Here is a 15,246-nt window from a genome sequence, read left to right as displayed (position 1 = left end):
ACCAGTCCTGGTGAGATTGTCTCAGAGTTATTGATGAGAATTGAAGGTTGGTTGCTTTTGTATTGTAGGATGCACAAACAGGAGGCAATGAATTAAACCTGCTCTGGCTGGGAGATGTTTTAGTCTTCCCCCAGCCATTCCACAAGTGTGGTGAACTCACCCCTTGAATAAAAGGCATGTAACAGTGCAGGGGTTGCAGAAATTCAGTTGTTAAATAACTGGTCTTCTGTAGCCTGGTATATGGATTCAGTAGGGGCTGTTCCTTCTTTTTGTAGTGGCCAATACAGCTTTTATGTATGGGGGGGATAATTGAAACTCTTTCATTGAATAGAAAATGCAGCTGAGGTTTTTTGGGCAATGATGCAATTGTGCTGCATTGTCCCAGTAGCATTCACACACTCTCTTCTGCAGTGTGAGCTGGGGGAGTGGCTTTGCTGTTTATCAGAAATAAATGCATGCACAGGGTACTGTCACTGAATTTTGGGTGGATTCTCTGTCGCATTCCAGAGGTTGCTTGAACTGGTTGTAAAGGCTCTGATTTTTTTTTTAAACCACTATCTGACTTTTCTGTGAATACAGCTGGTTCAGAAGGCTTGTTATTTAACATAAAGCCTTTGCAGAACATTTCCTATGGCTTGCAGCTACCGTTAGCCATTGTACCTCTTAAAACAGTGCTTGCCTTCACTCTGTGTGAGGAGGGACTGGAGAGATGACGCTAGACCTCTGCCCTGGCTGTGTCCTGATGAGACAGCGGTGATGCTGGTTTCCTCATGAGCTAAATTTGAGAGTTCCCCTGAGCACTCTTAATCACTAGCCATGGAAAATGCCCCCATCTCCAGCCTGAGGATTCTGTATTTCCTAGCTAAGCTAGCAAATTTACCCAGGTCCTGATCAGCTTCACTGAATTCACTGCTCTGCCTCTTCTTGGGCTTCAGGCAGCCTGTCTGTCTGTGCAGCATTCCTCATATGTAGCAGAGCAGTAAGGCACTGCAGTGTGCTTGGGGAGTGCGTTCTGCATGTGAGATCAACCAAGAATATTTCTCCAGGGGGATGCTCTCATTTCAGAGCACACATGAAACTCGGAGAAGCTACAAGAGAGACCGGTCAGCCCCATGCACCCGCTGCCCAGGACTGACTTGGCAGCATAGCATGACACAGCATTTGCTGTGCTTACAGCTACAGCTATTTATACATTGCCTTTCAGTGTTATTTTGTCTCATCTAGGAGATTCTGTACTTGATAAAATAATCCTGCTTAAGTTTATTAAATTTGCTACAGTTCCTAGACCTACATGAATATTTTGGCTCTGTGGCAGTGCTGTACATCCAGGTCCAAACATGGCTGAACGTGAGGGAATTTCATTGTTAAGGTATGTCTGGATTCAGTCCCCTAAAGTGATTTTACCTGCAGACTGGACTTGCATTGGGTCTTATGTGTGAACCAAAACTGGCACGCTAGGGATTTAAGGATAATAGGCTAATATCTTCCCTCTCTCCTAGGAGAGAAAATTGCAGCAATTGTGAAAGATTACTGTGTGTGTTTGGGGGAAGGGACTCCTGTGAGGGTGGTTGTGGAGGCTCTGGGTGAAAGAAAGGGAAAGAAGAGTGGGCTGTATTACACTAACCATCCTGTGTCAACCTCCTACGTTCGGGTGTCGCATGGCTGACATCCTATCAAAGAGCTCTGGCTGTGTCCAGAATTTTAAGCAGCTTTATAAATAGTGTTGCTCAAACTGCCTGTGTGTGCAGAGACTGTGAACGACTGGGGTAGACCAAAATATTATTGGTTTAATTTTTGAACCAGTCCAAAAACTGGAGCAAGAAAGAATAGAAACCTGAAGTGTAGAAACACCCATGGGTTACCTTCCTCTGCAATGCAAAGCACATATCTTGGGTGGGGTGTCTGTTAGAGAGGTAGCATTGCTGGAGATTGCAGGCTGTAATACTCGCAAAGCACAAATATATGAATCCTGTTAAGGCATCTTAAACCATTCTTTCTCTCCTACTTGCGTACTGTCTTAAAGCTGCTTGCAGGTTATGCTGTCTCTGAATAATTGCGAACAATTAGAAGCTAATTTAAATGGCTGGTTTGTATTCACAGCAGCAGCATATGAGCTAACCAGCTGGAAAGCAGACACGGTGATTTTCTGTTAATATGTCTCCCTCTTGTTCCCTGGCAGTTTTTGCAAGGTGGATTTTTTCTGTGGGCTAATAAGGAGTTCCTCTTGCACACTGAATGCAAGGGGAGAGGGGATGCTTCTTCGTTCTCTAGCACAGAGTTGCCACCAACCTAGCAGAGCCCAGTTTTGGTTCAGCAGAAGAGTCCTCCCTGGTTTGCTCCAGGAATGGAGCAAAGGAATATTTTTCATGGATACACTTTTTATTCCTATTCCAAAGATGTAGAAAGGTGCAGTGCACTTATTGTGGCTCAGGAGTGAATTGGTCACCAATAGACACACAGATTTCCTTGCAGCATCCTTTTCATCCTCTGGAAAGGCAGATGGAGTTTTGAGCAGCCCCACTCTTTCCTCCAGGCCTGGCAATGTGCTGCAAATGCTGCTCAGAGTGGCGAGTGACTAATTTCTACACTGCTGATGCTGTCCAGATGGCAACCCCAGTGCGGTCCAGCAAGAAGGTGGAAAACCTGTTGCATAATAACTGCCGCCTTCCTCTGAAGGCAACAATTTGAGGAATCCTTTTGCTTCAGGTAAATGAAAGAGCTACTGGACAGACTCTTTCTTGCACACAAGCAGGAACACAGCTTAATTGGCAAGCTGAAACAGCAGGCTGTTGGGACTCCCAGGAATCAAGACTGGTGGCTGAAATGGGCTCCTTCTCTCTCCCTGTCACACTGGTTGGTGTTAGCATCCAGGTGAGCTTCTCCTTAGGGAAGTCTCTTCTTAGCAGTCAAATGCATCTCACTTAGACTTTGTTAGACACTGCCAAAAAGATCAGCACAAGCATTGCTTTCACCCTGAATGGTTAGGTATTCACCAAGGTTTCCACAGCCATCCACTTAGGCCCTGTTTGAACGGGCATCTCTTGACAAGCTGGGCTTGGGTGTCTGTAGAGGTGCTGTGCTCCTCATGGCTGTTTTCTTCTCGGTGGAGATTGCTAGCCCTGACCTGTGTTTCAGATGAGGCTTTACTGAGGGAGTGTTGAGACAGCCTGTCTGCAAGCAGTGGTGGCTGACGTATAGGCAAAATGTTGTCTACTTTTCTGCTTACTGCTTCCAACCAGCTTCTCCTGTGTCTTTAACTGCAGTCTTATGTGGGTTTTTTCAGGTAACAGTGCCATCTGGTGCTAGAGCATTGCTCTTTATGAAGCTTTTCTCAAATTCTTAGGTAGAGGTAGTAGGAGGGGTGTCCTGTAATAATCTGTGCTGTTGAGACATTGCACCTGGAGGAGATCCTTTAGGCCTGTCTTGTCTTTTCTATTAAGCAACTGATTTTCTGAGAACTGCTATACCCAGAAGACTGGGTATATGAAGCAAGGAGTGTAAACACTGAGAAGGGGGATCTTATCTTTTACTATAAACTGCTGCTGAGAAGAAAAATCCTATGTTGAGATTAAATCCTGTCATTAGGGACATCTTTGAAAGATTCCCCATAGGAGTCTAAGTGGCTTACTGTTAGACTTACTAGTCAGTAAATTTTCTCTTAAAAGATCTTTCCATATTTTGTCGTAGGAGCCATGTGTTTTTAAACTTTAGCCTTCCATATCTTTATGCTGAGCATTGTTATCATGTTCATTCTTTCTGAACTATTTTTCAGGTCTCCTCAAAGGTTTTGTAAACCTTTTGGCACACACAGGGTTTGCTTTGCATTCCCAGATGGAAAGACCTCGTTACTGGTTGATGTGAGTGAGTATATGGGATATAAGCCTGTTTGAACAAATAATTCAGCAGCTCTTGATGACAAGGTTGGACAAAGTCAAACTTTTCTGTAACTCTTTTCCCAATTGCACTGAAGATCATTCTTGCTCGTTGAGTCTAGATAGCTCAGTAGGCTGTTGAGGTCCTCTTCCTTCAAGCCAGAGCTGGCACTTTAGGTACCAGGTTGTCTTTTCTGGTTTATCCCTTCTTCAGGCATCTAACCCAGGCTCACATGCGAGTGTGTTCCTTGTTGCTGCATCCCTCTTGTGATGAGTGGTGGTGCTCAACTTTTACACACATGAGATAGAAATGTGAGACTAAGGGTGCTGAAAAGCTGAGAGTTGCTGTTTCTGGTTATAGGTGGGATTCACCTTCCAAGCAAAGTGGAGAGCAAAGGTGGATTTGCACAGCTCTCCTTGTTCTACTGCCAAGATCCTCCTCTCTCCCAGCTGCGTTGCTGCCTTTGCTGGGAAATGGTCCCAAACCTACTTCTTTTCCTTTAAATAATAACTCAGTAACCTTCCTGTTGTCTTGTCTTCCTTCACTTGAATTACTGCCTTGTACTTTGTCTTCATTTTTAGATTGATGTGTTCACCAGGCCAGGGAATCTTTCTTGCAGTGTTTTCAAAAATGGCATGTAAATTTGCAGAGCTACAGAAGTGATTTGTTGCCAGTATAATAAATAATGCTTGACAGTCCTGGACAAGGAAAACCCAAGTAAAAGATTTACTTTTGCTAAGCAGAAGATTTATGTTAAAGCCAGATTCCCCTGCTCCAAAGCACAGCATTTACCCACATTATAATTAAACTGAACTTTTGTTGCATCCAATAATTTGTTCAGACTTTTTAGCCAAATTCCACTTCTTGGAAAAGGATAGTAAAGCCTTTCAGTGTCTCTTCTGCCAGAAGGCTCAAAGGTGATATTTGTTGGGGGGTGGGTAAGAAGGTGCTGCAGCATATGGCTGTGAGTGAAGGACCAGAACTGTGCTGCGGAAGGAGTTTTGTACTTACAGAGGATGGAAGGATATTCTGCCACCAAAGAACTTTACTACCCAAAAATAATGGTGAGGGAAAAAAAAAAAACCAACGGGTAGGGTGATCAGAAATACAGACAGGGACAAAAGTAGCTACAAGTCTGCTGCAGGTAGATGTGTAGATAGGGGAGGCTCAGGAAACTTCAGCTTGAAGTTGGAAGGAGCTCAACTGAGTGGCACAACTTCAGGTTTCTGTGTCTCTATAATATGTCATAAAGACAAATTAAAGAGCTGTCAGTTTGTCTTATGAGAGCTGCAGGTCCCTGCGGCAGCTTGCTCTGTTGGGAGACTATAAGAACTAATGACACAGCTGGATTTTGAAGCTGCCTGTGTAACAAGCCTTCCTGCACTGCTAGCAGTGTTGAAAGAAAACAGTGATGTGGAGCCAATGATTTGATTCTCATTTTTCAGATTGCCTGATCTCCTGTGCGTGTTGCAAAGGCTTCCCTCCTCTGCTGCCTTCCATGCAGTCACCTGCCAGGTGTTTCCTAAATGACTCTTCAGAAGACTGCAGGTGCTGTCTGTCTTTGGCAGTCCAGTAAACAATTGGTGTGTAATTTGATAAAAATTCATGTTGCTTTAGTACAGGGGCCTTTAAAGTTGTTGCAGATGTTCAGCTGGTGACAGGCAAGTTTTGAGAGCAGTGTGTAATGGCCTGGGACTGGAAACTGCTATGCTCATCCCTACCAGCAATGGGATCTTCGTGAACTAAATTAAGAAGTCCTACTTGAGGTCAAGCCTTTTGCTTGTTTTCTGAAGAAGTGTTATGTCCACACTGTACAATTAAATCCACAGTAGTTTGCTGGTAACAGGTTCTACTTGGGGGTAGGCTTAGTGGTGAATCTTAGTTTGTGCTGCTAGTCGTGAATGTGCTGAACATTGGATGGTTGGCAGAGTCAGATATGCTAGTTGCATGAACAAAAGAATTGTAATACATTATCAGTTGACTGCCTGCAGGTAGTGCTGCATGCAATGCAAAGCTGTCTTGATTTCATCTTGGCTTCTGTGAAGTCCTTTAAAGCATTTATTTCAGTTTTGGGGAGCATTTTAGCACCTCCTTGCCTTCCCCGTTCTGTTCTTCCTGCAGCTGAAGTTAATCGTCAACCTGACCTTTTGCAAAATTGTGTTTTGCGCTCCCAGAACAGCCTCATGAACAAGCTTTTGGACTCCTTTGCACTGAATATAGGAAACAAAGATCCTGCTCACTGTTCCCTCATTTCAACCAATCCAAATGGGGAACTATGTGTTCCTGATTCACTGAAGGTTTTTGAGTGTTAGTTTAATACAGGCCATGTTGAACAATTTTTTTAATCTCCTGATGCAATTCCTAAGTAACTCTAGATATTTTCTCCTTTGTAGTTCTTTGAATGCTTTGAGATGACAAATGATATGATGATATTAAGAAAATGCAGAATGATTTTAAAAAGCAAAATGGCTAAAAAAAACCCTAAAAGCATCGAAAAGCACTAGTTACGTGGCAGAGTGGTGACTGACTCTGTTCTATAGTAGGGTGTTGGGAGCCACATACTGCTGTGATATCTACTACTTGATCAGGCAGAAGCATAGACCTTGTCCTAGAAGGACATAGTTCTTTAATGCAGGAGTCTCCATAACCTCCTGTCTCAAACAGATTTTGAACTTTTTGTCTGGAAGAGCCACAGACTACATGTGCTTGCCGCGTCGGACTAGCCAGGAGCTGTCACAGGCAGAAGTTCTGTGCCAATCAGTGCAGAAGATTTATTCTCCTAGTTTTGCAGCTGCATCCCTCAAGGGTTGTTTTTAAAACCCTCTGTATTGTCTAGCTCATTGTTCAACTCTTCTGGGTAGTAGAATTTCGGTTCTCAGGAGTCTTAAGTTTCTAGTAGTTTTTCTTCTGCCCTATTCTGCCATCTTCCTTCCCCATAAAATCCAGTGTGGTTGGAAACCTCCAGTTTTAGACGTGGAGCAATGTGTGCCACTTCAAATGTCACAGTGTGAACTAAATCTGAGCTTCCATGGGATTCTCTGCTCGTGCTGCTTCATCGTCCCTCCTCCTCCTTTGTAGACGGCTTGTGTGCAATGCAATATGATCGATGTAACATAAGAGTTTCAAGGGAAGTGAACTTTGTATGTGGAACATATTTTCCTGAGACTAGTGTGTGATGCCCCTGGTAATGTGTTGATACTGAAATGATATTAAAAATATCTTAGCTTCAGATCTTCTGGGTCTTTGAATTTCTGAACCTTTGTCATCTAACTCTGTGTATCCATGCTATATTTGGACAGCTGACTTGCTATTTTAGACACCTCATTTGGATTTAAATAAAAACAGCTTGTGTTGAGATGATTGCTATGCTACTGTTTTAGCTGAAGTGAATTTGGGTGTGTAATCAGACCTTTGAGTTAAAAAAAAAAAATAAATTGGGGGATGCTGTCTTGGGCTGACTGCTGCCAAGCCTGCTGCCAGCTGTGCTCCCTCCTGTCCCACCTCCATGAACCTGTCCCACAGCCAATTCCTGCACCAAGGCAGCTCTTGAGCTGCTCCAGGTTACAGCCAGCCGTAGCATCAGTTGGCACTGTTTTGTTTTCTCTTAGTGCCCAGGACTGGAGCTGGTGGTGGCCAGGAGCTGCTTCGTGTGGTAAGGAAGTTTCCCCTTAATCTCCAGTAAGAGCCCTGCAGTGGTCCCAGTCACAAACCGATGCTAGCTGGTGTAGGTTTCCAAATCACAGCCTCACCATTGGAGAAAAGGACCTAATTGCTTTCAGGTTTAGAAACCAGGCATGGAAATATGGTACACCATGTCCTGCTTCACACAGACTTCAGGTGCTGAGGCCAGGTCATTCAAAAGACCTGTGAGGAGCCTCAGCTGAATGAAGCGAGGTTGTATCTTTTCACAGTATCAGGCACTTGGATTTAGCTTTAAGTGATTATGGAGCATCCTCTGAGTGTGTACTAGGGTTTGGAGAGCTCTGCAGTGCCTTGTTACCTGTTGCTGCGGTAGACTCCTTTCCCTATGGTTTGCTCTTAACCTGTAGTTCTTCTTTTTCCTCTGAACATTGATGCTGCAAGTTTCCATGACAACTTCCAAGCTGACACATAGGTGCTGTCCCTTCAAAACAAAAATACTAACATGGGTATTGTAGGACACTGGCAGTCAGAGTCGGTGACCTGGAGGGATGTCCCAGGGAGGGGATTAATTTTTAACTCTAGAACAGATTCAGGCAGCTGACTTGCTGGGACCACTCTCCAGTGCAGTTCAAAAAAAACCTTGGTATGTGTGAGACTAACATCCTAACTGTTAGACTTGGACAGAAGTCAGATATCTAGTTCATCTCTCCTCCATCATGATATTTGCCCACTGGCACAGAAGAGAAAAGACAAGTGTGACATGTTTTCTGTGTGTAATACGTTGGCTTGACTAAAAAGAAGACTGTAGAATGGTAATACGTCCAAAAGGCATTATTTATTATTTTTCCCCTCACGCTTTCTTTCTTAGTCCCACTGAGAAAACTCACCATCCCTATTATGAGACAGCCTTTATAAAATTGCAGGTAATTTTTTTCTTTTCTTTGTTTGCAAATGGAGGAGGAGAGCCTGGGAGCAGTGGTTTAAATGAGATCAGTTACACAAGTTGTATGAGGAAAGTGCTGGGACATGTGAGATGGAGAAATAGCCCAGAATGAATAGCGGTAGCAGGTCTCTGCAGGTCAAAGCCTGGCTTCCCTGCCCTCCTGGTGGTGACCACTGCTAGCCAAGTCCTTGCTTAACTCAAATGGCAGAAGCAACTTCTGTAATAGATAGTTCACTTCTGACTCTTAGTTGGATAAACTTCTCAACCATCATATAGCAGTTCAGGTAAATGTATAGTGTTTCATCTCTAGCATTGCGCTTTCCTCCCTTTTTTTTGTGGTGCCTTGTATTCCTGTTTTTATAAGCAGTTACCAAGGGAAGGTAGGTGTGTGCTGCTTTTTCTCCTCCATCCTTATGTGCTTATTCCCAGAGCTCTTGTTTTGGAGGATAAAATCTGGAATGCATCTCGAATAGAAACCGATGTTCTCCTCGCCTCAGTGATTGCGTTGGAGGTAGAGGCTGTGGGATCACGCTAGCACCCTTGAGCAAATTTTATTCTTTTATTGGTCGGACATTGCAGTTATATGAGACAGCACTGACCAAGCGTGAACTTAAACTGTTAAAGTTGGTATTGGCAAGCTTTATACTGGATCAGGTGTCATCTTCCATAGCCAAGGTGCACTCTGTATTGCTGGGTAGCTGAGCAGAAAGGCGGTTGTAAAACCATGGCTGATCCAGGCGAAAGGTGTGCTCCGAAGTCCATGTGTCACTGGGTGTTGAAGATCAAGGAACTGTGATCTGAAGTTCAGCCTTGGGCAATGATGAGTCATAGTGACAAGGTCTCCTGTCCTTCCTAGTGTTCCAAGTGATGGCTGAACCCGCAAGGTCAGCTCTTCTGAAAGCTGGTAGGGGAGCCTGTGCAAAAGGTGTGTGCTGGCATATTTGAGATTGAACAAGCAATGACTGCATGTAGATGTGTTCAGCCTTTAAAACTATGGTTCCCTTCTGTGTTTAAGCTTGTCCCCCAGCTTCTGTTAGTGGGTTCGGAGCAGGAGACAGTTTGTTTGTAATTATCTGCTGTGACAACATTGCCTTCTTGAAGTGTGGCAGTAGCAAAACCAAATGCTGCTATTTGCAGGCAGAATTACCTTCTTTTATTTCTCCTAAAGTAAAATATCAAGACTCCTGCCCTTCGCAGAAAAGAGACCGTATGGGAAGAGGAAAGGAAGAGATGTGCTGGCAGTAAGCATATATGTGTTGTCTTTTCCCCTTTGCAGGATAAAACATTTGGGGCGGGGGGCACGACTGGTAGCTGGAGCCTGTGGAGAGGTGTTTCTGTCCACTGTTGCGTACCAGTGATGTTACAAGCAAACCCAAGCAGCTAATTAGTGAATTTAAGCTCTGCTTTTAAATTTGCAGATAGTGACCAGGGATTTATGTCATTACTGAGTACTTCCAGTACTGGTTGTGTTTGGATGCACACTAACCAGGGTTAGTTGTCCCTATATCGGTCTCAGCAGCTCCTGTTATTTGTCACTAAACTTCAGAAGTGATTGCTACTTATTTACCTGACACAATACTTGGCACTGGTGGCTAGTTGAAATCATCAAAATAAACTGCTCAGGTTTTGATCTCTTGTCAGAAGGTAGTTGTTGAAGAGGAAAATTGGTCCCGTGTCTCCCTTTTGCTTTATGGAGTTGAAAGGTTGAACCCAGAGAGTTAGTGTGAGTTTAGCATGCCCCTGCCCAAGGATGCTTACACCTAGCTGCTGAATTGTTTGCTAAAGCAAGGATCCAGTTTCCTGTCACAGACATATCTCCCAACCTCAGCAGTTAATTTAAAAAAAAAAAAAAACCACAAAGATTTTGCTTGAAATGACAAGCTTGTGCTAAGAAATTAGGCAAATGGTTTGAAGCAATAAGCTACCAAGGCTTAATGAGTTAATGCTCAGCAGCTAGGCAGAAATGTCTGTCCTTCTCTCCTAGTCTGCACAGTTTCAGGTGAGAGCTCTGATGGCTACCTTATTCCATTTGAGGTGAGGTGACTCAGCTGAGGAGGGGAACATGCTCCTGTTGGTGCTTGTTCTGTATGTGAAATCAAAATTTCTGTACCCCTCCTGCTGTGTTGGTATGAGAGCATCATCAGACCTGGTGAAGTATCAGATGTTCTCCAGATTGCAGCTGGTGCCTTTTAACTGGTAGATCTGCTGTGGAGCTCAGGCATTGATTCAGTGCTGACACCAAGAGAGCATCTGAATAGTGGAGGAAATAAATGGGTGCCAGAGTATTCTGCCACTTCTTTTTGTAGTCAGTGCACTAACCAATGTAACTGACTTCTGGTAGGTGGGTGTTGGTCATCCCTTTTTGCCTGGATAAAATGTGTGTGCAGTGATGAGTGTCTTTGGTTTGCCTTATTTAACATACATTAACGTGAATTTATTTTTTAAGAAGGCAACACAAAACATGCCTTGCATTTGAGGTGTTTGGAGGGTGTTGAGCCCAGCATGGCATACAGGAGTGCAGGACTAGCTGAGAGCATCTCTGGGGAACTGATATTTCTTGTTCTTGGGCCTATTATCAAGGTGCATGGCTAGAACATAAAACTAGTCATGTTAATACTGACTTTTGTAGTGGTAAATATAGCAACTGAGCTGTAAGTACCTATTTTAAAAGTGCTTCTCCAATATTGAGTTCCCTCACTGCTGAGTGAGGGGGCTGACCTTTGGCTGATGAACACATCACTCTGGGTATAACAGATGAGAGGAGGAATGACTGAACTGTCATGTGTTCATCAACAGACATTCTGGCTTCTTCTGATTGGGTTTCTTCTGGGTTTTGACAGTCTTTTGTGTGATGACAGACCTGCTAAGTATTTATTGTTGATGCTGGCTTTCTGCCTACTACTTGGCTTGCTTATCCTAGCAACTGAGGCAGGTGGGTCTGGCACATGAAGCTGAAAATAGTTGTGCTGCCTTTAAAAATCAAGAGATCTGAAAATAGGTTAAATGTAGTCCCCCTGCAGAGAAAGTTTTATGCCTTGCTTTGGGAAGAATTTGTGTGATTATATCCTTCAGGAAGGATCACAACATGCAAAATCTACTCATTTACAACTCTTATGATTTACCAGAGTTGACTAACACAAACATTGCTGCTGCCAGGTAGCATTGGATCATCTTGTCAGCCTGGGTTCTTCAGATACTGTTTAATACCGAACAGAGCGGTGTGGCTCAATGATATGTTGAAACGTAATGCATCAGTTTAAACACCACGTGTCAGAGATTAAATTGTCCTAATGCATGTTGAAATGAAAGTATCATTATACACTTGGAGGTCTGCAGCAAGAGAACTCCAGTTAAAATACTCAAACTGCTGCTCACGCATGAGTACTTACTGGAATGTGAATGTTGCTGCCTGATTCTAGATGTTAACAGGCTATCTATACAGTACTTATTTTAACAAATAATTTTAGAAAGCTGTATAAAAATTGATGTCTATCTGTATACCCCGGTGAGATGTGGGAGGCAATGAAAACACTTCCGCAATCTGGAAATGGGCTGTGGGAGGCTTCAGGTTTCCCATTCCAGTGGAGTTCTGACTCCAGAAGTTGGGTCTAAAAGCCTAGCTGGCTGTCTGTCTTCCTCTCTTACTGAAACATGCAATCAAGAAGGCAATAAATACTCAGGTGCTTTGGTTTGATTCCGGATCCTGTCCTTGGATTATAGATTTCTGTCTAATTTAGTAAAGCAGGCTGTAAGCCAAGGTGTAGGTTGGGATGAAATGCTGACAAAGCACAGTTGATTTTGGGCTTGGGATCAACAAGGAAAAGCAACGAATGCAGCAGTAGTGGAGAGGTGGATTCTGAAAGTGAGGTGTAAAAGAGGCTCTGTCCTTGATACTGCGTTCACATGGTGCTTCCCAAAACACATAGTATGTAATTAGTGCAGGGCTCAGAATGATGTACCAATGCAAGTATGTTCTTGACCACTGAAATGCAGATGAGACTTTTCCCTGTTCAGCAGAAGGAAATGTTAGCTGAGTTACTGTGAGACCAAGCAAGTCTGAAATTGGAGTTCAGTCTTGTGGCCTCCCTGTTAGCATGCTTAGGGCATTATCCATCCTGTAGCATTTTAATATTAGTGTATTCAATGACAACTGTATTTTGTAGTTCTGAGCTTGTTGATAACACTTAATGGAATAGCCTGCAAGTAGTCTTGAGATTACTGGAACAGCTTGATGAAGGACCATTTTTGGAAGGACATCGCTTGGTTAACTGACTGGTAATCACTGGAGATTCATCAAGTGATACCTCCCCTTACCAGTAATGACTTCTGGTGCCCACAACTCTGCTTGAACTAATGTAGAATATGTAATGATGCTCCAGCCGCATCTTTTGTTGCCAGCACTAGCTCTTTACCAACAAGTGCTTTAGCAGGAGCTGGAGTATGAGCAGTGCTTTGACTTTATCCATGTTCTTATCAACATTTTGTGTTACCTGCATGGATCTGGGGGCTATTAAGTGTGGTGACAGCCCTTTCTTTTCCTTTTTTTTCCAAGGCAATTGCTTGCTGCAGTGAATTTGGCACTGATTCCCCTGCCAGCTAAGACTTCTCATTGTACAGTACCTTGCTTAAAATGTTCCAGGCCAAACAGGATTTCCACAGATATTTGGGGGTATCTTGGGTGAAAAGTATACAGGATGAGACACAGAACTGGTGTGATGTGCTTCTTCCTGTGTCTTCTGTCTTCTCTAGTACATAGACTAGATGTGGGTAGGAAATGATGCATGATGCAGACAGAGGAAGAGGAGAGGGAGACTTAGTGATGGAGTCAGAATGTCTGCACCCTTTTTGATGTGTCTGCTGACTTAGAGCACAGTCGTGGATGGACCACCTGGTTGCTGTGTTTCAGATCTGTCAGCTGGATTTTGTGAACATACCAAGGGGGTTAACTCTGTGTATGGAAGTACCTCAGCATCCTCTGCTGAAAACCTCAGTCTGGAGGATTGGGATACTGTGCATTTGTATTTGTTGTGTTATTTCTGACTAAGTATCGTCTGGGGTCACTAAATTCAGCATCTTTCTCTCTCCCCTTAGCTGAAGCTTGAAGATCGCTCTGTGGTCCCTCGAGATGTGGTCAGACATATGAGCTCCAGCGTAAGTGCTTTTTTCTTTGTCCCTTTTTGGTTGTGATGCTGCTGCATGGATTTCTAAGACTTGCCAAATTGCCTGAATGGAACTGAACAGTAATGCTTTGAGCATGTTCTATTTTTAGTGTGTTTGATAGACCTAGCTGCATCCTTTGAAAATGAAATGCTGATAAGGCTGCCTCTCTACTGTTGCATATCTGCAAAGGTCTCCTGAGCAAGCAAGCCTGATAAAGTCAGGTAATGAGACAAGATGCTTGTCTATCCTGCCATCCTTTAAGTTTTAAATCAATCAATTCTGAGATGTGGGGAGTGTGGACCTGCTCCCCCAGACCTAATGGGGAGGCTGGAGTGGAGGCAGATCGCATTACTGCTGTGTGCCTATGGTAGAGAATTTGGAGGAAATAGTCGCAATCTACAGTGAGCACCATCTTGTCCAATTTCTCCAAAAATACAGCAAATCCTAACGCTGCTGAGGCATCTGACACAGCTAGGTTGACAGAAAGTAAGCTGGTTCTTAATCAGCGGCCTATAATTGTGACCTTTACTCTTTCTGGATACTATTTTAAGTCCTAGTCATTCTGTTCTAGTTGTACAGCATTTGTGCTTATCAGAGGTGTGTGGATTTGTTTTTTGTGTAGGAAATACCGAGAACGTTGTTTCAGTATTGATTATCAGATGTGATGTGGTCTCTTTAGGAGCTTAGCTAGGTTGGCAATTTCTTGCTGTTGCTCACACCTAACCTATAACCCTGAGCCATATGGCCTGCCATGTGCACGCCTGTATCTTCTCTTGACTTGCTTCCAGCAATGTGGCTACCAAGATTGTGATGAAGCAGGCAGCTGGCCACTAACTGCTGCAGTTGTACCACATGGTGTGCAGACTGGTACAGGGATGGGGAGGCCATTCTCTGATCTGGGTGTTTTGTTTTTTCAAATAAAGCCTTTTTTGTCAATTAAAAAGAAAAAGTAAACCCACCCCTTTTTCACAGAATGTTCCAAAGAGCAAAAAAAGGGAGGAAGAACTTGAAGGGTAATTTGAAAAATGCTGAAACAAAATATTTCCTTAAGAAACTTACTTGCTGTTTGAAATGGAAATTTGGAGTCAAGTATCTTACTAAAACTGCAGCTTTATGAAAGTGTCTCAATCCAAAACAATGAACAGCTAGCAAATTGAAATATCAGCTGTTCATGCCATTGTACCTGGCACAGCTGGACTCTGTAGTGTATCCTTCTTGCTCAGAGGAATGCTTTGAGTCCTGTCTCTCAACTGTTTGTCCTCCAATGCTTCCTAGTCATTTTAAGCTTTCAGGACAGCAAGTTGTTCTCCTCGTGGCAAACATGGATGTGCTGCTTTTGTTTGCAATTTCCATACTGAAATTCTATTCCATACCTATATAAGGTGTCCGTGCCCATGGCAGTGGGGTTGGAACTAGATGGTCTTTAAGGTCCCTTCCAACCCAAACCATTCTATGATTCTGAGCAGAAATTGGCTTGTCTGGCTTGCTGCACCTATATCGGTAGATATATGACCCAGCAGTTGTTTTGCATGCTCGTTTATTGTCTGTTTGCATATTTAAACACTGGCTTTTGCTTGACTATTTGTACTAGTGGCTGATAATTTTTTTAGTTGATGGAATGGTGAGGG

The 15,246-nt window shown here is 43.4% G+C and overlaps 1 protein-coding gene across 7 annotated transcripts in view; it reads left to right on the top strand.

Annotated features, from left to right (window-relative positions):
* UBE2O (ubiquitin-conjugating enzyme E2O) overlaps positions 1–15,246 on the top strand; it is a 66,892-nt gene that overhangs the window by 21,341 nt on the left and 30,305 nt on the right. For 2 of the 7 annotated variants that reach the window (XM_010579373.1, XM_010579371.1), the window contains exon 2: positions 13,550–13,609. In XM_010579373.1, the coding sequence (XP_010577675.1) occupies positions 13,598–13,609 (12 nt within the window). In that variant the 5' untranslated portion in view covers positions 13,550–13,597. Of the gene's footprint in view, positions 1–3,838; positions 3,858–5,322; positions 5,457–13,549; positions 13,610–13,735; positions 13,840–15,246 lie in introns of those variants that run through there. The other 5 variants (XM_010579377.1, XM_010579378.1, XM_010579374.1 and 2 more) reach the window with 4 other exon arrangements.

This window comes from Haliaeetus leucocephalus, unplaced genomic scaffold (assembly GCF_000737465.1).
Source record: "Haliaeetus leucocephalus isolate CR32 unplaced genomic scaffold, Haliaeetus_leucocephalus-4.0 Scaffold657, whole genome shotgun sequence".
Taxonomy (NCBI): Eukaryota; Metazoa; Chordata; class Aves; order Accipitriformes; family Accipitridae; genus Haliaeetus; species Haliaeetus leucocephalus.
Note: the sequence above shows the minus strand (reverse complement) of the source record. Positions and strands in the feature narration are given on the sequence as shown.